The sequence below is a fragment of the Serinus canaria genome, chromosome 2 (genome assembly GCF_022539315.1).
Source record: "Serinus canaria isolate serCan28SL12 chromosome 2, serCan2020, whole genome shotgun sequence".
Lineage (NCBI taxonomy): Eukaryota > Metazoa > Chordata > Aves > Passeriformes > Fringillidae > Serinus > Serinus canaria.
The window spans coordinates 565,763-587,901 of record NC_066315.1 but is presented as its reverse complement, the minus strand read 5'-3'; the positions used below and the strand labels follow the sequence as shown (position 1 = coordinate 587,901).

Below are 22,139 nucleotides of genomic sequence, written 5' to 3'. Positions count from 1 at the left end.
TCAGGGTTTGTCTCAGGAGCGTTAAATAGTATTTTAAGTGTCAGAATCCTGTGATGAATGAATTAGTCAGGCTCTCCCTGAGTTACTCAACACTGTTTTCAGTCAAGGGGTTGCTGGGCCTGTCTGGCATCAGAGCTGGGATCATTATGCACCAAAAACTCCTTTTTTTTTTCCCCATTTCTGATGAGAATTTAAAAAGTAGAACAGGTACAGCTCGAGGAAACAAAAATAGCATTACCTGCCTGCAGTGCAATGTAGTCAGTGAGGAGCAGCAGCTCCTGGGAATCCTTTCCAGGCCAGCAGCTGCAGGCACCTTCCTCTTCCTCCCCTTCCCCAGGACACCCCAGGGGCTCGGGGGGACAGGGGCCACAGTCCCTGTGCTGGGCAGCACAGAGGGGTTGCTGGCCCTTGGTACCTGGGGCTCCTGGGACTGGAAGGAGGGGTGGGAGCAGCTTTCCTTGGCTCTGATATCTGTGATTATAATTCCTTTGAATGCCCTTCTCCCCCCGTGCAGTGCATTAAGGGGTGAGAGAGAAAGGCTGAAGGAATGAGCAGTTCTGTGGTGGTGCAGCTGCTGTTCCTGTGTCTGGGAATGTTACTGCTCCCATCCAGGATAGCCAGGACCAACAGGGAACTGAGGGTGGCTGTCTTGGATGGAACCTTGGAGCCTTTTCCTTCGTGTCCTCAGGTGAAGACCCAGCCCCAAAGGCTCAGAACAGCCTTGGCCTTTTGGCATAGCTGGGAAAAAGTAAAGTTCTCCTCCCAGGAAAAGAGTGAATTCAGCTGGAGTGAGAGCGTGGTGGGCAGTGGAGAGGGGAGCAGGATTGCAGTTCTTAAATCTGAATTAATCTTGTATGGAGCATTGTGATGAGGGAATAATAGCTGGTTTGTTTACAAAGGACAATGTCCGAGTCAGACTTGGGGACTTGCTGCCTCACAGAGGAGTTTTGGGATCGTTTCTCCATCTGGAAGAAAGAGTGCAGTGATTTCCTGAGCCTGGCTTCCTAGCTGGTGATGATTAGAAAGGAAAATGTTTGGTTGTGTGTGCTGCTGGGGATGCCCAGTGTCCCTGCTCGGGGCTGGCAGCCCTGGCAGTGGCGTGCTCAGCCCTGCCCTGCTGTGACCCAGAACCTGTGGAAAGCCAATCCCAGGCAGGTGCATCACCTTACAGGTGCTGTGTCCCTCTGGGGGCCCTTTGCAAGCCCCAGGGTCTGGGAGTGCAGACTCCTGAGCCATGGGGGCTGTCCTGGCCACAGCTTTGGGGGCTGTTTCTGAGGAGCCATGCAGGGCAATAGATGCTCAGGGTTGTGTCTTCATCTTTGCTTTTTATTGCATGATTAATGGTCAGAACTGTGGGGTGTGTCTCCCTTTTGTCATCCCGCACATCCTGCCTGTGAGGGGATCCCTGGTAATGCTGTGACTGACACCAGAGCCTCCAGAATTCCAGAGTCAGGCTGGAAACAGGGCTGGGGCTCTGGCTGGGTCTGTGTGGGAACAGGAAGGTGTTCCCCAGAGAGCCAAGGGCACACTTCTGCTTTCCTGCCAAACCCACAGGTTGTGGAAGCCCCACTGAGCAGGAGCCCAGCTGGTGCTGCACCCCAGCCCTCCCTCTGGAACGGGAACACCCCTGGTTTGTGTTTCACAGGGTGTTTTTCAGGGAAATGATGGTGCTGAAGGGATAAACTGTGTTTGACCCAGCTCCATTACAGTCAGTCAGGAAAGCCCTGGCAGTGCTGGCTGGGCTTTGCTGCAGGGTGGTTAGAGGTGCTCAGCAGATATTTCTGAGGGGTTTTCTTCTAGGAGGCATTTCCCAAACCCATTTGAGCTATGGCTTTGGAAAATGCAGAGTTCTGCTCAGAGGGTTTGTGTGGATGTGGTTTTACCTGGGAAGGGTTTTGGGAAGCTGCTGTCTGCTCCTGGGGCTGGAGCAGGGACCTGGCACAGCAGGGCTGGGAGAGGAGCTCCAGCTCCTTCCAGGGACAATGTTTGTCCATCCCGGGCACCCCTGCAGGTGTTACTGTCCTCTCTAACTCTCAAACTGTGGGCTGAAGCATCTGTGGTGGCACATCCCTTAAAAAGAGGCGCAGAGAAGGTGCAGGTCAGGTGTTCGGGCATGAATTTGAGTTTTGAGTTTGTCTGTTTCAGAAATAAACACCAAACCACGCAGACAGAATGTGTTTGCCTGCATTGAACAGGCAGGTTTGGGTTTTATTTCCTACTATTGACCATGACCCACCGGTGCTGATTTCTGCTCTGAAGGAGAGTTTTGAGGCAGGACATGTGTCCTGTGCAGGGAGAGGAGCCCCAGCCCTGGAGAAAGGAGCAGGGAAGGAGTTGTGCTCAGCTCAGATCCTGGTTTGCTGAGGTGGAAGAGAGTGAATCTCCACGGGATGGTGAATGGCCCCGGGTGCTTCCCAGGCAAACTTTGCCTCACAAAAGCAGAGCTGGAGCTGGGCAGGAATCCTTGAAGTGCTGATTTATCTTCAGCACTCCTGCAGTCAGGGTGATTCAAACCCAGAGGTGTTTCCATTCCTCTTTTGGAGAGCAGCAAGGCCACAAAGGGAGGATTAAGATAAAAATCAAACCTGGCTGTCAGAGGGCATCAGGGACACACAATTATTCTGGGAATGTCCTCATGGCAAAGGGTGGTACAGGAAAGAGCAGAGAGGAAAACTTGGTGTGTGGCATCCCCAAAACTGGGGTGTTCAGCACCTTTTGACTCCTGGTGAGTAGCTGGTGGTGGTGGCAGGCTACAAAAAGGAAGAGCAGCTTTGCAAGTTGTCCTTTCAGGGAGGGATTTCTGTGTGCTCAAAGCACAAACTAAAAAAGACCTGAAAGCTTTAGGAGGCATCTCTGGACGTGGAAAGTCAGTGATGTGTCTAAAGCCTGGAGGAGAGCGAGCAGTTGGTGTGGCAGGGAGTGGGACAAAGAGAACGGGGACTAGTGCTCATCCCAAAATCCTGCAGCAGGTGGGAAGTGGTTGAAAAGCACCTGGCAAGGAGCAGGAGTGCAGAATTGCTGGTGCTGCTTTGCCACAGGTACTCCTTGGCAAGGTGAGCTTGCTCTCTCCAGGACAGGATACCAGGGCTGTGTCTGCCTGCAGAAAAGCAGCTGTGGCCATGAATCTCTAAGGTTTGATTTTTGTCCAAGCAAGAGTCTTGAGTAGGTGCAATTGAAACAAACTCCAAGCCTAAGAAGGTGCCAGTCTATGATGGTTAAATAAATGTATTCAGAGCAGCAGTGACAGCCTTTTTAATGGGCTCTGGGGGCTCACTCACCCCTGAGGGGGGCTCTGGGGGCTCACTCAGCCCTGAGGGGGGCTCTGGGGCTCATCACCACTGAAGTGCCAGAACAAACTGTGCAGATGCAAGCTGTAAGTGACATAAAGCAGGCAAGGGCTGCACGTGTGACTCAGTGAGAAATGGGTTTGAGCAATTAAGCATGGCCTGAAATGGGGCTGGTGGTGAGAGGGACAGTGGTGAGGTTGGGGTTCAAGCAAAAATAGCCAGCTGCAGGCATGAGGATAATTGATGAGGTGGAATCCCTAATTAAAGGAACCTGGTGGCCTCCTGTGTGTGGGAAGGGGGAGGTGAAAGTTGGAGTGTGGAAATGGCTGGTGGTGGCCTTGGGAGCACGGGGGCTCTGAGGGCTTCTCCACATCCCCCTCTGGGCTGGCTGTGCCCACGGGGAGCAGAAGGGCTTAAATGGCAGGGAGGGCTCAGGGAAAACCAAACCAAACCCTGTGTGACACCTGTGGGCATTCCTGGGACTGCTGAACAGCAAACTGGATAAATCTGTTGGGAACAACTTGAGCAAAGCTCCTTATGCTCTGAGTGAGGGCCCTGTGCAGAGCCCCCAGAGCCACTGCAGCCCTGTGTCCCTGTCACTGTCACTGTGACTGTCACTGTCACTGTGACTGTCCCTGCTCTGAGTGAGGGCCCTGTGCAGAGCCCCCAGAGCCACTGCAGCCCTGTGTCCCTGTCACTGTCACTGTGACTGTCACTGTCACTGTGACTGTCCCTGCTCTGAGTGAGGGCCCTGTGCAGAGCCCCCAGAGCCACTGCAGCCCTGTGTCACTGTCACTGTCCCTGCTCTGAGGTGCTCTGGGTCCCTGTCCATGCTGGGCTGGGGCAGTGGGACAGGGGCTGTCCCTGTGTCCCTGTGGCTGTCCCTGGTGCTCTGGGTCCCTGCCCATGCTGGGCTGGGGCAGTGGGACAGGGGCTGTCCCTGCTGGCAGGATGAGCAGGGCTGTGTCCTTCAGGGCTGCCCTTGGGGGGTGCCCAGGGACTCTCAGGGCTGTGCCCAAGGGCCCAGCTGCAGTTTGTGTCCTTCACAGGCTTTGCTGGGCTCTTTGCTGCTTGTCCCTACCATGAGCAGTGCTGAGAACCTCAGGGTGGCACAGGCTGACCAAGTGACCATTCCATGAGTGACAGAGAACCAGAGGATCCTGGGCTGGGTTGGACAGGGCCTTAAAGCCCATCTTGTTCCCTGGCAGGGACAGCTTCCACCATCCCAGCTCCAAGCCCTGTCCAGCCTGGCCTTGGATAATCCAGGGACTGAGCAGCCATAGCTTCTTCTTCTCTTCCAGGGCCTCTCCACCCTCACAGGAACAATTCCCAATCTCCCATCCATCCCTGCCCTCTGGCAGTGGGAGCCATTCCCTGGGTCCTGTCCCTCCATCCTTGTCCCCAGTCCCTCTCCAGCTCTCCTGGAGCCCCTTCAGGCCCTGGCAGGGCTCTGAGCTTTCCCTGGATCCTTCTCCTCTCCAGGGGAACATTCCCAGCTCCAGCCCTCTCTCCTGGACTCACTCCAGCAGCTCCACGTCCTTCTTGGATCCCAAGACTTTGCACAAGTCCAGGCAGATGATCCAAAAGAATTTTGCATATTTTGTACTCCAGACGAGAGGCCTGGGCTGAGATGTTGACCCTGGTCTGGTGGGGAGGACTAGGAAAGAGCATGAGTAGAATTACTCCCTGTAGTAGAAAGGGAAGAGCACTGCAGGTCTGTGTTGGACGAGCTGTGTAGCCAAGGCTCCAGCCTGGAGTGGAGATTGCTGGAGTCCCTGGATGTGCCTGGGCTGGGCTGGGCTGTAGGGCCAGCAGAGGGGAAGGGGGGCACTGCCCAGCTGGGCTTCCTGGGGATGCTCTCAGCTGTAACTGCACCGGGCCCTTGCATCAGGCCCTGCTGCTTTTAGCGATTCCCCAGCCACTTGTGGAGCGGCTGCATGGATAAACAAAGAGGAGGAGATTGTTCCAAAGGGATCACGTGGATGCTTTGTGTCAGGGTTTGCCAGGGCAGGCTCCCTGTGACTCCTCAGCGTGGCCAGGAGAGCACCAAGAGCAGGCTGGGGACCCTGCAGCCAGCCTGGAGAGCACCAAGGGCAGGTTGGGGACCCTGCAGCCAGCCTGGAGAGCACCAAGAGCAGGTTGGGGACACTGCAGCCAGCCTGGAGAGCACCAAGGGCAGGTTGGGGACCCTGCAGCCAGCCTGGAGAGCACCAAGGGCAGCTTGGGGACCCTGCAGCCAGCCTGGAGAGCCCCAAGGGCAGGCTGGGGACCCTGCAGCCAGCCTGGAGAGCCCCAAGGGCAGGCTGGGGACCCTGCAGCCAGCCTGGGGACCCTGCAGCCAGCCTGGGGACCCTGCAGCCAGCCTGGGGCTCGTGTCCCAGGGGCTCCCAGAGCCAAGGGACCCTGGCTGTGCTCAGCAGTGCCTGGTGCCTCTGTGCTGGCTGTGTAAGCCCTGAGACAGGGACAGTGTCCTGGGGACAGGATTTCCCCGGCTTAGCTGGGGTTTATTTTGAGCTGCTGCTCTGGAGTTGGTTTGATGCACTCAGGGAGTTGCACGCAGAGTTATCCCTGGGGTGCCCTTCCTGATCAAACCTGCTGCAGCTGGAAAAGCCTTCCAGAGGCTGCTCTCTGTCTTTGGGCATGCTTGAGCTCCCTGTGTCCCTTGTGGGGTGAGGAGTGTGAGGATGGATTTACATCCTGATTCCATTCCCCATTCCTAACAGGTGGTTTCCTGTTTCACACTGCATCCTGTCACACCTTCAGGGACTGAGGATGGGGATTCCAGGGTGGGGTTTTCCCTCTGTGCATCACAGCCCCTTTGATGGAATGGGGTGATCCTTAAGGTTCCTTCCTGCCCAAACCTTTCTGGGATTCTGTGCCTGTGGAGGGGATCATTCCCAACTGTGCAGGGTTGGGCAAGAGCTGTAATGGAGAAGAAGGGCTTGGGAAATGTTTCCTGGTGTTTGGAATCTCTGTTCTTCTCTGTTTCCTTGTGGCTGGATGATCTGTGCAAGGGAGCTTCCCTTGGCTGGATGCACCAGGAGCAGTGAACTTTGAAATCGCCTCTTTTCTAAATTTGGATATTTTCTCTTTTTGTGTCAAATCCCAAACTTCTGTGCTTCGTGGCTCTGATGTGGAACATCCTATCCTGTCTCATCATCCACAGCAACGAGTTGTTGTCTGGTGCTGTTGGGAGCATTTTGGGAGGGAAGAAAGGATAGACCCCACGTTCAGTGAATGCCTTCCTAAGCAGGAGTGTATCTGCGTTCTTCTCTTGGGGTAGAAGAGTTTAAAGATGTCCTGAAAACCGTTTTGGAAACTGATTTTGAATGTCAGCCCCTGTTTTGGGAGCAGATAACTTTATCTGACACGTAGAGATTACTGAAGTGTTCTCTTTCAATCTTTGTTGTTGTTGCTACTCCAGCTTTTCAGGAGATGTTAATAACATGTAACATGAGTGAAATGTCGCTTAAAAAGGGGTCTGTTCCAGACAACCTCTGAATTTTTAAACTCAAACCATAAGTGAATGTTGTACAGGGAGGAAAACAGGCAAAAAGAAGTGGGGCGAAGCTGGCAAGAGTCAGGCAGGACAGGTAAAATGAAGTTTGCGCGTTTTGGGGATGGAAATGTGGCTCACTAACTTGTGTCAGCCTTTCAGCCCTGCTGTAGCCACAGAGCCGGGCCGGGGGCGAGCGGGGCCGGGGTACGGGGGCGAGCGGGGCCGGGCCGGGGGCGAGCGGGGCCGGGGTACGGGGGGAGCGGGGCCGGGCCGGGGGGAGCAGAGGGAGCGGGAGCAGGGCTGGGGAGGGAGCGGAGGGAGCAGGGCTGGACTCAGCCCCGTCGTTTTCTACCTTTTGAGTATGGAAAGTGCCCCCGTGTGCAGGACAGTGCATTGAGGACTGGGAGCTGTGCGGGAGCCTCGGTCCTGGGCAGTGCTGGGTTAACCCCTTACAGCCCGGCCTGGTCCTGGGCAGTGCTGGGTTAACCCCTTACAGCCCGGCCCTGGTGCTGGGCAGTGCTGGGTTAACCCCTTGCAGCCTGGAGCCTGCCCTGGGCTGGTGCATGGCTGGGATTTTCCCATAGGAAGTGCTCTGTTCCTCGTGACCTCCGTGTCCTCTGGCAGCACAAAGCCCCTCATTCTTCCCATGGGAATGCCAGGGGAGAGCAGGACCTTGGTGTTAGGGCCCATTGTGCAGCTTTTCTCTGAAGGAGCTTGTGTGGAGCCAGGCTCTTGTTTTCCCACCTCTGAAGTCCTGAGGAATGTTCCCTGGCCCCTGCTGAGGAGGGGAGAGCTGGGTTCTGAGGTCTGTGCCTCTGTCCCTGCCCTCCCTTTGTGCACTGTGGGCTTTGGGAGCTCCCATGGCAGTGAGAGCAGGGGTGATCACTCAGACCATCCCAGCCCTGAGCCACCTCCGGGGCCCAGCAGAGGGCAAGGGAATCCAGCTGCTTCTCTGGGGTGTGAGCAGTCCAGGTCTGCTTTCTGCATCTGCAGGGAGCTGAGATTTCCCTTCTTCTGAGCTGTCTGTGCTGCTGGGTTTGGGCTCTGCTGAGGGATCAGGTCTGGGGATGGCTGGGAGCTGTTGGGGATGGCTCTGTGTGAGCTGTTGGGGATGGCTCCTCTGCTCTGTTTGTGATGGCTCCAGGGGTGGGGGAAGCACCTGTCACCCCTGTCTGTGTCACTGTCCTGCCTGCAGCCTCCTTCCTGTCTCACTGGGGTGTTTTCTGAGACCCCTGTCAAAGGGAGGAATGATGGACCTGACTCCATGTCTCAGAAGGCTAATTTATCATTTATGATCTATATTATATTAAAGAATGCTAAACTAAACTATAGTAAAGGATACAGAGAGAAGGCTAAAAGATACTAATGAAAACTCGTGACTCCTTCCAGAGTCCTGACACAGCTGATGGTGATTGGCCATTAGGTCAAAACAATTCACATGAAACCAATGAAACAATCTCCAAACACATTCCAAAGCAGCAAAACACAGGAGAAGCAAATGAGACAATTCTTGTTTTCCTTTTTCTCTGAGGCTTCTCAGCTTCCCAGGAGAAGAATCCTGGGCAAGGGGGTTTTTCCAGAAAATGTGGCAGTGACAGGTCAGGATCGAGCTGGGGCCCAGGGAGATGTGTCAGTCACAGCAGGACTCTGAGGTGCTCTGGCTGCTCTGGTGTCAGTCCTGCTGCTGCCAGGTGTCCTGGGGCAGCTCTGAAGGCAGGAAGCTCTCTGCCCCCCCAGGAGCCTGGGTGGCACTGGTGGGTTTGTGGGCACAGGGCAGTGCCTGCAGCACCAGCAGGGCCATTCCTGCTGCTGGTGCTTGGCCCACCTGGCCCTCAGGTGTGTGAGCATCACACTGGGCTGTTCCAGCAGCACAGACCAACCCAGTGACCTGTATAAATCCTCATTTTCAGTACATTCTTCCTTCTTTGCCATTCCTCCTTCCCCTGCCCTTCCCCAAGCACAGCCTTGGCAGGGAAGCTCCTCAGGTCCCCCCACGTGCCTCGGGGCTGCTGCAGGGCTGGGGGGACAGCCAGGCCAGCCCCAGGTGTGTGGGTCCTGGTGGGGTGCTGGAAAAGGGGGGCAGAAGGACCACCTTGGGTCTGTTGCTGCCTTGCCAGGCTTGGGGCTGTGAATGGAAAATGCTGGGTTGAAATCCCCCTTGGAGGTTCAGGTATAGGCAACGTGATGGAGCAAACTACTGAATGTGTTCAAGGCGAGGAAAGTACTGTGGAATGGGGGTTTATTTGGGATTTTCCCTCTATTTCCCCCCTCCAGGCTCCCCTGGCTCAGCTGTGTGTTTATTACACTGATGCTGAGGCTGCTTCCAGAACATTTTGGGGGAAACTGAGGAGTTGAGTGTGCCTAAAACCCCAGGTGGCTGTGTGTTGGAGAAAGGAAGGTTTCCTGCCTTTGTTAGCCTGTCCTCTCAGCTCTCAGGGGGCTCTGCTGCCTCTCCCTGCCCTTAGTGTCCAGGGAGGCTCCTGGGGAGGCTGCAAAGCCTTTCAGGCAGAAATGTAAAGAATTTGGAACATGTAACTATTGTTGAGTCAGATAAAAGCTTCTGTCTGGGGAAAAGGAGCAAGTTTGAGTTGGTTTTTCCTGCAAAGGGAAGTTCTACATTTCTTCCTTCTGCTGGTCAGCCTCCTTTTGTAAGAGTGCAGGACACAGGAGCCAGGGGGTCAGGCTGTGCTCCAGGGAACAGGGACAGGAGAGAGGGAACGGCCTCAGGCTGGGCCAGGGCAGGCTCAGGGTGGAAATTGGGGAAATTCCTTCACTCAGGAGAGGTTCAGTGTTGGCAGGGGCTGCCCAGGGCAGTGCTGAGTCCCCATGCCTGGAGGTGTCCCTGGAGGTGGCACTCAGTGCTCTGGGCTGGGGACAAGGTGGGCGCTGGGCACAGGGTGGACTCGGGGACCTTGGGGGGCTTTTCCAAGCTGACTGATCCTGGGATGTGTGCCACGTCTGTCTCTTGTACCTGAAGTGAGCCAGAAATGGCAAAATGTCACCTGTGGGCTGCAAGGTGGGCACATCCCCTGCCCTCGTGCTTCCAGGCAGACTTTGTCTTGGGTTTGCAGTCATGCAGGGGGCGAGAAATTCTCCTTGAACGTTTGTCCTGCAATCCACAGGTTTATTTTGGCTTAGACAATCTCTGTTTGCAGAAATGGCTTGGAGCAGAAACAGTTCCTGCTGTTCACTCTTAGGAGCTCTGCCACAGCCTAAAGCAAAGAAAGGTGGCAGATTTTAATATGCAAACCCCCAAGTGATAAAGAAATACTGGCTTTGGAATTCTCAGTGCTTTCTTACAGAATGCTGCTGTTGGACAGCAGGTGAAGAGAGTAAATGGAGAGTTTTCCTCCTTGAGATGAGCAGGAATTGTTGGCAGTGCTGTGCTCCTCCCCAGAGTGTCTTCTGGCAGCTCAGGCTGGCCAGAGAGCCACTCGTGGGGTGTTTTCTGCCACAGAGCAGCAGATCCGTGTTGCTCTTGAGTTCCTCCTGGAACAGGGGTGGTCCAGCCCTGACAGTGAGGTTGAGATCTGCTCAGTCATTTCATAGAGATAAATCCCAGGATGGTTTGTGCTGCAAAGGACCTGGATGGAATTTGTGCTGCAAATCCCATCCGGTTCCACTGCTGCCACGGCAGGGACCCCTCCCACTGTCCCAGGCTGCTCCAGCCCCAATTTCCAGCCCGGCCTTGGGCACTGCCAGGGATCCAGGGGCAGCCCCAGCTGCTCTGGGAATTCCATCCCAGCCCCTCCCCGGGAAGGATTCTCTCTGAAAGGAGCAGATCAGGTTTATTTCCCTGTGCGGGTGTGTTTGTGTCCGCAGGTGGAGGCGGTGCCTCCCCGCAGGGCTGCCCGCGCCGCTGTGCCCCGGGATGGCCTGGAGCTGAGGATGACCCTGACTGAGAGGCTGCGCCAGAGGATTTCGGGGGCGTTCTACAGCCACGGGCTGCTCTGCGCCTCCTACCCCATCCCCATCATCCTCTTCACCGCCCTCTGCATCCTGGCCTGCTGGTGAGTCCTGCCCCCAGGGGGGCTCGGGGCCCGGGGCAGCAGGGAAGGAAGGGTCTCACGCCGTGCTCCTAGAAGGCTGATTTATTACTCCATTATAAATCATACTATGACATAATTACATTATATTCTATATTCTATTATATTCTATTATTCATTATGTCTATTATATTCTATTATATTCTATTATATTCTATTAGATTCTATTATAGTAGATTATATGATATTATACTATATTATACTATACTATATTATACTATACTATAGTATACTATACTATATTATACTATACTATAGTATACTATACTATAGTATCGATATATCATATTAAACACTAATATTATATACTATATTATATAATATGATATACTATATTATATCATATTACACACTATATTATATCATATTACATACTATATTATACTATATAAAATATATAATATAATATAATATAATTAATATAATTAATATAATATAACATAATAGTATTGTGTAATATCTTATCATGTAATATCCTGTCATACCATACCATATCATACTATACTATATTTTACTACATTATTAGATAATATTATTAATCTATGTTATTGCACTCCATGGTACTATACTATATTATTATACTCTATTATACTATACTAAAACTATACTAAACCTATTCTAGCATATCATATATGTTATAGTATGTAATACTATGCTATCAAAGAATAGAGAAAGGATCCTTACAGAAGGCTTGACAAGATACTGATGAAAAACTCCTGACTCTCTCCAGAGCCCTGACACAGCTGGGATTGGTCATTAAGTAAAAACAATTCCCATGACACCAGTCCACCACAAACAATCTCCAACCACATTCCAAAGCAGCAAAACTCAGGAGCAGCAATCAGATAATATTGTTTTCCTTTTTCTCTGAGGCTTCTCAGCTTCCCAGGAGAAGAAATCCTGGGCAAGGGATTTCTCCAGAAAATATGGCAGTGACGTGGGGCTGGGCACAGGGGTTCTTGACAGTGTTGTCCCTTCTGGGCCTGCCCAGAAACTCCTTTTAAATTTAGACTTTATAGGTTTTGTCATCTCCCTTTGTGGGACAGAAGAAGCAGTGGGGATGGAGTGTCTGCATCTGGTTTGTTAAGTAAGAACTAATTGAATAAGTGAAGTGAAGCAATAAATGAGGGGAAGGTAACCCTCGAGCACCTGGTGGTGGACTCCAAAGCCATGAATTAAAAATGGGGAGAAGGAAAGCTGATCTTTCTTTGCACACCTGCCTGTCCTGTTCTCTCTGGAGCCTGCCCTCTTCTCTTTCACCCTTGGCACGCCCAGCTGGGAGTGGATCCCCACTCTCCCTGTGGGCCCTAGTTTGGATCCCTGGTTTGCAGGTGGATATAATTTTCCTCCCAGCAGTGTCGCACGGGCTCAGAGTCCTCTCCAGCAGGGCCCTGTGGGGCTGAGCAGACCTGTGCCCCAGACCATGCACAGGGTGCGTGTACAGACCGTGTCTTGCAGGGTTTAACTCTCTGGTCTGTTCTGGGCAAAATAAACCCCTTGGGATGATTTGCTCCCCTGTTTGCAGGGAAGCTCCACCTGTGCTGGCACAGACACAGCTTTCCCTCTGAGCTGTGGGGCTGGCAGGGGCTGCCTGCACATCTCAGCTCAAACATTGGCAGAGGGAGGATTTTCACACAGGGAAAACCTCTGGGGTGGCTCCTCCTGGCTGGAGCCCTTGGTGGTTGTGAGCAGCAGTGGGAGCATTGCTTCCTGGCTTTTCCCTGCTCCACAGGACTCCTTGTACCTTTCAGGGACACTTTTATTCTCAGGTCTCTTGTCCTGTAGAACATGATGCTCCTACAAGGCCCACCCAAGTGGTTCCCACCTTTCTCTTGGAGATATCAAAGACAGAGATATCTTGATTTATCTTGCTACTTGCAGGATAGCAGGCTCTGTGTTTTGGCTCCAGCTTTGCCAGGTGCAGCTTTCCAGTGGCATTTCTGCAAAGCCAAGCCAGAGTCCCACGAGTGTCACTGTGTCACCTCAGTCCTGCTTGGGAGTGGCTTCCCTGGGTGGCTCAGCCTCCTCATTCAGCTCTCCCAGGCAGCTAATGCAGGACACTGCTGCAGTGGGAATGTTCACCCACAAAGTGCTGTCTTTGGGGAGGGATCAAAACATTCCCATTCCCTTCTGAAGTTCAGGATTTCCTGGGGAGGAGAAAGTCTGGTGGGGGTCACCAGCTCAGCCCCCTGGGTCAGGGCGTGGGGCTGCCCTGTCACTGCTCAGAGCAGGCAGCTGGGGCTGCAGAGCAGGAGGGTTTTGGTGACTGTGGATTTGGGGGAGTGTCTGCACTCCTGAGTGCCAGCCTTGGAGGATGCTGCAGTGCCTGCTTCCCTCCAGGCTGCAGAAATCCATCCAGGACACCATCAGGTGGGAAGAGTCTGGGTTTTCAATGAGTTCAGGAGCTCCTGAGCTAAGCAGAGCCTGGCCCTGGCAGAGACAGGTGGCAAAAGCCTGGTGACAGCCCTGGGGAGCAGGAGAGCCTGGGCAGAAAGGGAATGCCAGCCTGGCTGAGGCTGCAGGGCTCGAGCCCTGTTAGGAGCCATTTCTGGGGTGTTCCAGCTCCTGCTCTGGGCTGCTGTGCTGGTAACGAGGGGTTAATTGGGGCGTGGGAAGTGGCTTTGCTAATTAGGTCAGAACTAGACCAGAGTGGGTCCTGCACCTGGCATGCCAGGCTGTGAGAGTGAAGGGATTGCTGCATGGGTGCACTGTGCTGCATGGGTGCAATGTGCAGCATCGGTGCACTGTGCAGCATGGGAGCCGGTGCACGGTGCTGCATGGGTGCACTGTGCAGCATGGGAGCCGGTGCACGGTGCTGCATGGCAGCTGGTACAAGGTGCTGCATGGGTGCATTGTGCAGCATTTGTGCACTGTGCAGCATGGGAGCCGGTGCACGGTGCTGCATGGGTTCATTGTGCTGCATGGGTTCATTGTGCTGCATGGGTGCACGGTGCTGCATGGGTGCACTGTGCAGCATTTGTGCACTGTGCTGCATGGCAGCTGGTGCAAGGTGCAGCATCGGTGCATTGTGCAGCATGGGTGCCAGTGCATTGTGCTCCATGTGTGCATTGTGCAGCATGGGAGCCGGTGCACGGTGCTGCATGGGTGCACTGTGCAGCATCGGTGCACTGTGCAGCATCTGTGCACTGTGCTGCATGGCAGCTGGTGCATTGTGCTGCATGGGTGCATTGTGCAGCACGGCAGCCGGTGCACGGTGCTGCATGGGTGCTGAGCATGCAGGGGTGCTGTGTGTCCCCTGCTGGAGCTGACAGTGTGTGCTCTGTGGCAGCTCTCCTCTCTCCCGCTGGCTTTCCCTGGTGCACCCCAGCCACCCCGGTGCAGGAGCAGCCCAGGAGCAGCCCGAGCCCCGGGGGAGGATCAGGGCCCAGCCCCGAGGCAGGAGCTCCTTCAGGCAGCATTTCTGTGCAGCAGGGCTGGGCAGGAGCCTCAGCCCTGTGTGCAGCTGGGCTGAGGCCAGGGCAGGGAGCTGACAACACCATGGAACTGGTGAAACTGGAAAGGGCCTTCAGCCCATGGAGCCCCACATTCCCCAGCCCTGCCAAGGCCCCCTCTGCCCCCTCCCCTGCTCCTGGAGCAGGGCTAACAAACAAAGACATCCCGAGGGTGGGTCTGGTGTCCTGAGCTGTCCCAGCCCTGCCCGCTGTGCCTGGCACCAAGGAGAGCTTGTGGGATCCTGCTGCAGACAGAATCATCCCAGTCACTGTGGCTTCCCGCCCCCCCATCAGTCAAACCCCACAGTTCTTGTGTGCAGACAGTTTTTAGAAGTTGAAATAAAGCACAAGGTCCACAGTCTATCCACCAGGGGTTCTGTCCTCAGTGCCCATGCAGGGAATAAGGTCAGCACAGAGTCTGGTCTGGTTGTTTTGGGTGCCTTTCCTCTTGGAAGGGTTTGTACAGACCCTGTGTTTAGTGTCTCTGACAGACAAGGCACAGCAGCTCTGGGTTTGAGAATAAATCAATACCCAAAGCAAAAATCCTGTGGCTCATTCTCGCTCTCTAAAGTCTGAAAATCCAGGTTAGTCCCCCCAGCAGAGGGAGAGCTCTCTTGTTTGCAGGTGACACTCATTGTCCTCATCCCACTTGAATGGATCTGTGCTGGGATCTGCAGTTCCCCTGGAATGGGGGTGTCACCAGCCTTGTGTGACAGCAGCCCAGGGAGGAGCAGGTGAATGTGGCCATTGGGGTCAGTATGAAATGCCAGAGTCACTCTGAGCAACAGCTTTGAGTTCAGGTGGAGATTGCAGGTGAGCCAGGGGGCTCTGCAGCAGGTCTGGGGCAATTAAACAGGGCCTTGTTAATTACCTGAAGCACAGGTTCTGCTCCTGAGGAGTGGCAGAGCTGGCTGGAGGCAGAGCCCCTGTGCATGTGTGTGTGCTTGTTTATTTAGATTTATTTCTGTAAGAATGTGTCACTCTGGCACAGGTGTGTGCTCTCTGAGGGGTAGCCAGAGGACCTGAGCTGGAGTCAGACTCTTCATGTTCAGGTCCCCAGAGCACAGAGTCTCCCCTGGGGTTCCAGCATGACTCTGGGAGCAGCTTGTGCTGCACAGGAGAGGGGAGTCTCCTTTCCAGGGCAGGATTTGGAGCCCTGTCAGGGAAGCAGGGCACAGCCACCACCACTCACTCAGAACAGGTTGTTGGTGCTCTTGCCAAGGCTGAAAAGGCCCTGTTGCTGCCAGAGATGGGCTTTGCCAGCCCTGTGGCAGGACCCTGCTAGCAGATTCCCTCCCTGCTCAGCCCTGGGGCTCCAGGCTGCTCTGGCTTGGCTGCAGACAGGCCAGAAGCTCCTGCTGGGAGCTGGTTTCATTCCCTGGATCAGCTCCTTTCCTGTTCCCTGAGCCCTGGCAGCTCCCTGCTTCCCTCTGCCCTCCGTGCCTGGGGCTGGGAAGGGGGAGTGTGCAGGGAGGGATTTGCCTGCAGCTCTCCTGGCCCTGCTCCACCTTGGCCCCCTGAGCTGGTTCAGAATCTGCCAGGTGCTGGATGAGCACCTCTGCCTGCTCCTCCCTCCTGCTGGGGGCTGGAATGCAGCTCCTGCTGCAGCTCAGCAGTTCCAGCTGCTTACAGGATCTGTGGTTCCTTTATTCTGGATTTCAGAGCGTGTCAGGGTGCACAGTGACGTGAGCATCTCAGGAGAGCCTTTCCCAAATCAGATCAGAGCTTGCCTGGCATCCTTGTTAGATCCCAGGATCCCAGGGTGGGTGGGCTTGGGAGGAACCTCTGGGTGTCACCCAGGGCAGCCCCCTGCCAGGGCAGGGTCCCCTGGGCTGTGCCAGGTGGGTTTGGGATGTCTCCAGAGAGGAGACTCCAGCCCCCCTGGGCAGCTGCTCCAGGGCTCTGCCCCTCCATGGACAGAGGCTGCTCCTGTGCTGGGCTGGAGCTGCTGGGCTTTGGTTTGTGGCCATTTCAGGTCCTGCTGTCCTTCCCTCCTCTGTCTGTGCTTTCCATTCTCGTGCTCACCTCTTTCCCTGCTGCTCAGAAAAATCCCTGGCACAGAGAAGTGTGAGGAGGGCAAACCCCAGTGCTGGAAGTGCCTTCCCTGGAGCTGAGCTGGGCTGTTCTTCCCTCTGTGCCCTGTGCAGTGTCAGTGACCCAGAGCTGTCACAGCACACCCAGAGCAGCTGGGGCTGCCCCTGGACCCCTGGCAGTGTCCCAGGCCCGGCTGGGCAGGGCTTGGAGCAGCCTGGGACAGTGGGAGGTGTCCCTGCCAAGGCAGGGTGGCACTGGATGATCCTCAGGGTCCCTTCCATCCCAAATCACTCCAGCATTCCGTGTTCCCAGCACCTGGTGGTCCCAAACCAGCAGGGCCAGGCTCACACAAGGAGCCCCTTCCCTCCACGCTGAGCCATGGACCAGCACTGAGCCCTCAGAGAGAATCCAGAATCCCCTCCTGCCCTGGTCTCACAGCAGAGCTGCTCATCCCACCTGGAGTCAGCAGCTGTCCCTGGGCCTGGAGGGGACTCTGAGCCCTCCTGCCCTTGGAGGGGACTCTGCTGCCCTGGGGGATCCCAGGGGTGACAGATCCCCTTGGAAAGGCCCTGGGACAGCAGCAGCTCTGCAGCACAGACACCCAGGGAGGGGAAACACTCCACACCCAGACTGAATCTGAGCTGACTCCACAACCAGACTGAATCTGAGCAGTCTCTGGTTGTAAATGATTCAAATTCTACAGAAAACCATTTGTTGTGACTCCTCCCAGCTCGCAGGTGACTCACAGGGAATTCCCCCCTGCAGAAGCACCCTCTGTGAATCTCAAGTGTTTTCCTTGGGTTTCTGGACACAGTTGCCAACACTGAAATCATTTAGGGAAAAAACAATTCCTCCTCCAGCATCTGTTGAACACTCTCTGCTTTGTTTATCACTTATGCTTGATCTGATTGTTCCTTTTTCTCTTCCCTGCCCTTGCTCAAGGAAATGCTAATAATGAGGTGTATTTCTGTCAGAGCAATAAAGAGCAAGTCTGACAAGCTTGGCTCCTGATTGCATTGTTCTTTTCCAGCAGTTTGTTGTTCCCTCTCAAGCCTTGTGTTTAGATGCTGCTTGTTCCTCCCTGGCCTTTGATGATCCAAGCTAATCCCTAATGGAGTGGGAAGAGCCTTGCAGGAAAACAATTCCAAGGCCTTTCTCTTTATTGTGTCAGTATTGCCACAAAACTCATCTACAAACAGGAAAATATATCAGGGACAGTGAGGCCACAAAAAGAGTGAAGCTCTGCTCTGCAGTTCAGTTTGGTGCTGACAGTTCCAGACTCTCAGAGATCTCTGTGTGTCAGCAGCCTTGCATTTCCCACCAGCTCAATTCTGATTTGCTTTTAGCCACTTTTGAGAACATTTGGAGTTAAAAGTCCCATTGTAAACTCTCTGTAGCCTCAGTTCAATGTCTCTGTTGTGGGACAGGAGCTACGATCACCAGAGGCTCTGGTGGCAGAGCAGCAAGAGGATCAAAGATTTCAGTTTTGGTCTCTCACTGCTGCTCTTGAAAGTGCTTTGAGGACCAGTGAGGTTAATGACAAGTTTTGGAAGTAGTTTGAGTCTAAATGAGGAAAAGCAGAGGATTATGAAGGCTTTGGGGCAGGGAAGCAGCCCCTGGAACAAGGGGGTGTCTGGGCTTTGGGTGGGATGCACAGTGACTGAGCCATGGCCATGCTGAGTGGTTTTGTCACGGCTAACTGGGATGGAGGAGTCCAGGAGAGGCCCTGCAAGGTCTTCCCTCCTTCTCTCCCTTCCCCTTTCCAGGGGAGAAGGACTCTGGGCAGCAGTGTGTCCCCTGAAAGCCAAAGGCCCTTGCTGGGTCTCCTGTCCTGCACAGCTTGGCTTTGCCAAAGTGGGCCCATTTCTTTAACTCTTCTATTATTATTATTATAATATAAATTATTACTTTTATTATTATTATATAAAGTGATATAAATGACTGCTTTTATTATTATTCTTCATACCACCAGGAGAAAATTACTTCAGCATTTAGACCTAACCCTCAGGGACGGTTACCATGTTGGGGACACATTCAGATATTTCAGGGAGCACTGAATTCACTCTGCTCCAAGAGTCCCCAGAGTGAGGGATTTTCCTGGTTGTGTCCCCCCAGCTCCCCCCTGCTGAAGCTGCCTCTGCCAGGGACGGGCCCCGTGGAGTTCAGCACGCCGCTGAAGGACTACGCTCCCCCCGGGGGGCAGGGGCTGCAGCACGGGGAGCACGGGGAACGCCCCGACTGGGTGAGTGCTCCTGGGGACATGGGGGGACATGGGGACACTGGGGAGGGGACAGGGAACTGCTGGGGACATGGGGACATGGCCCCGGGGGGCAGGGGCTGCAGCACGGGGAGCACGGGGAACGCCCCGACTGGGTGAGTGCTCCTGGGGACACTGGGGACACTGGGGACATGGGGACACTGGGGACACTGGGGACAGGGACCTGCTGGGGACATGGGGACAGGGACCTGCTGGGGACATGGGGACACTCCCCCCGGGGAGCAGGGGCTGCAGCACGGGGAGCCCGGCGAGCGCCCCGACTGGGTGAGTGCTCCTGGGGACACGGGGGGGACATGGGGACACTGGGGACACTGGGGACAGGGACCTGCTGGGGACACTGGGAACAGGGACCTGCTGGGGACACAGGGAGGGGACATGGCCCTGCTGGGGACACGGGGAGGGGACAGGGACCTGCTGGGGTCACAGGGAGGGACACGGCCCTGCCAGGGACACAGGGAGGGACACGGCCCTGCTGGGGTCACAGGGAGGGGACATGGCCCTGCTGGGGTCACAGGGAGGGGACACGGCTCTGCTGGGGTCACAGGGAGGGGACATGGCCCTGCTGGGGACACAGGGAGGGGACATGGCCCTGCTGGGGACACAGGGAGGGACATGGCCCTGCTGGGGACATGGAGGGGACATGGCCCTGCGGGGACACGGGAGGGACATGCCCTGCTGGGGACACAGGGAGGGGACACGGCTCTGCTGGGGTCACAGGGAGGGACATGGCCCTGCTGGGGACACAGGGAGGGACATGGCCCTGCTGGGCTGCCCAGCACCCGGTGGCCCCAAGCAGCTGTGGCTGCCCCTGGATCCCTGGCAGTGCCCAGGCCAGGCTGGGCAGGGCTGGCAGCAGCCTGGGACAGTGGGAGGTGTCCCTGCCATGGCAGGGGTGGCACTGGGTGGGCTCTGGGGTCCCCTCAGCACAAACAGAACCAGACCCCTTTGTTCTTGCTGCTGAGTCCTGTCGTGTTCCTGGTTTGGGAAGGGGAGGCAGGGTCTGGCAAAGCCCTTCTGAGGTCTTGGCAGGGTCCCCCGTGGCAGGAGGGATGGTGACTCTGACTCCATGTGCTTGGAAGGCTAATTCATTGTTTTATGGTACCATATTACATAAAAGAATACTGTACTAAACTATACTGAAGAATAGAGGGAGGATACAGACCAAAGGCTTAGCAAGGTACTAATCAAAAACCTGAGACTCTCTCCAGAGCCCTGACACAGCCTGACAGTGATTGGTCATTAAATAAAAACAATTCCCATGTTGGACAAACAATCAACCACATCCCAAAGCAGCAAAACACAGGAGAAGCAATCAGATAATATTGTTTTCCTTTTTCTCTGAGGCTTCTCAGCTTCCCAGGGGAAGAAATCCTGGGCAAGGGATCTTTCCAGAAAACGTGGCAGTTGTGGGGGTTTTACTTGTTGGGTTTTTTGGGTTTGGATTGAAGGCACTTGAGATGGCAGTTGATGTTTGGACTTAAGTGTTTATTATTTTAATTAGTAAAACAGTTTTATTACTGTGAGTTGGGCAGTTTTTTATTAGAAGGCACAAAATGGTTAACCATTTTTTGTCACAAGGTTTCTTAAGACTGTTTAAGAGCTGACACAGACTATTTTTTAACTTAATAATTGATTTTAAAGAGCTGCAATGCAGACTTTTTTACTTAATTACAAAATGCTACTTAAACTTATGAAGAAGAAGAAGAAAGAAGTAGTATGAAGAAGAAACTTAGGATAACATTCTGTGTTTTCTATTTTATTTTATTTACAATGTACTAAAAATCTTAAAAGTTAAATTTCTCACTAAGTGATGTACTTACACTGCTCTCTATAATCTTTCACACTTTTGTGGGTTCCAGTCTGTCTTGGAGTCTGGGAAACTTTCTCCATGAGTGAGGGTCAGAGTCAGTGCTGCCCTGGGGGTCAGGGCAGCCCAGAGCAGAGAGAGGAATATTTCTGGTGCTTTGGGTTTCCCCATGGCACAGGGATTTTTCCAGAACAAATGGCAGTGACACCGTTCCTGCTCTGGTTCTCTGGGAGCTCCCCAAGTGTGGGAATCTCTAAAATCCGAGGGTTTTGGGAAAGTCAGTCTAGTGAGATATGAGGGAGTTCTAAGGTTAATGATGGAGCTCTGTGCACTGTGTTTGAGGCTCACAAGCAGTGCTGGATTTGAAATAAGCCTTGTTTAACCCAAGGTACCTGTGCTTACAGTGGTTGGATGGAACACTGTCAATATGGAATATATACTATACAGATATAAATACTGTCAGTGGCTTTGGCTTGGTGTGGTTGGGCAAAACACTCCTAAAGTGAGCTGCACCACTGAGTTCTGTGTCTGCTGCTGGGATGTGAGCTGCTGGCCCCTTCCCACTGCCATAACCATGGAATGAGAGGGATGCTGGAAAATAAATCAGCTGGAGAGGTGTTCCCCAGCAGCCCCATCCCACTGGGGGTTTGTACCCAGAGCCCTGTCACTGCAGGGGGGCTGGGGACAGACTGTGACATTCACATCCCATGAACGTGATTTCTCTGCCCAGGATTCTTCTCCTGGGAAGCTGAAAAGCAGCAGGAAGCCTCAGAGAAAAAGCAAACAATTGTGATCTCATTTGCTTCTCCTGTGTGTGCTGGTGTGGAGTGTGTTTGGAGATTGCTCACCAAGGTGATTGCTGGATTGCTCTCCAGTGGGAATTGATTTGGCTCCTTGGCCAGTTGGGGCCAAGCTGTGTCAGGACTCTGGAAAAAGTCACAAGTTTTCAATTACTATCTTTTTAGCATCCAGTAAGTATCTTTTCTGTATTCTTTAGTGTAGTATAGCACAGTATTCTTTAATATGATGTAGTGTAATAAAGTAATAAATTAGCCTTCTGAGAACATGGGGTCAGATACATCGTTCTCTCCCCTCCACACTCACAATGGCAGACAAAGCTGATACAGAGATTGTATCATTGGAAGGTATGAAAAGGTCCTTTTTTAGTAGAAATCTGCAGTTTTTATAGAAACAGTGGTGGACTTGAGACCTGATTGGTTTTTAGGACTCTTCTGGCCCTATTGCTCTCCACACCCTCCTGCAGGGAGGCTGCAGCCAGGTGGGGTTGGTCTCTGGCAGACCCAGAGGACACAGCCTCCAGCTAGGGCAGGGAAGGGACAGGTTGGGAATTAGGAAGAAATTTTTCACCAAAAGAATCATAAAGCTCTGGAATGCTCCTCCCAGGGAGGAGGTGGAATCACCATCTCTGGGTGTGTTTAAAGAAGCCTGGCCATGGCACTGGGTGCCACAGTCTGGGTGAGGTGTCGGGGCACAGGCTGGACTCGATGGTCTCAGAGGTCTCTTCCAACCTCACCATTCTGTGATTCTGGGACTCTCTCACACTTCTGGTGAGCTGTGACCAGCACACTCTGGAGGATCACACCTGTAAACAGCAGGTACAGAAAGAGAGATAATTCAGTTCTTCCTCTGAGCACTCTCACACTTCCCGGGGGATCTGGGGCAGCCGTGGGTGTGTGTGTGCCTGGCCAGCCGTGCCCTGACCCTGCCCTGTCCCC

The 22,139-nt window shown here is 54.0% G+C and overlaps 1 protein-coding gene across 3 annotated transcripts in view; it reads left to right on the top strand.

The window, feature by feature from the left end:
* SCAP (SREBF chaperone) overlaps positions 1–22,139 on the top strand; it is a 56,212-nt gene that overhangs the window by 2,043 nt on the left and 32,030 nt on the right. For all 3 annotated transcript variants that reach the window (XM_050970906.1, XM_050970905.1, XM_050970907.1), the window contains exons 2-3: positions 10,609–10,796; positions 18,434–18,560. In XM_050970906.1, coding sequence (XP_050826863.1) covers positions 10,675–10,796; positions 18,434–18,560 — 249 coding nt within the window. In that variant the 5' untranslated portion in view covers positions 10,609–10,674. The remainder of the gene's footprint in view (positions 1–10,608; positions 10,797–18,433; positions 18,561–22,139) is intronic.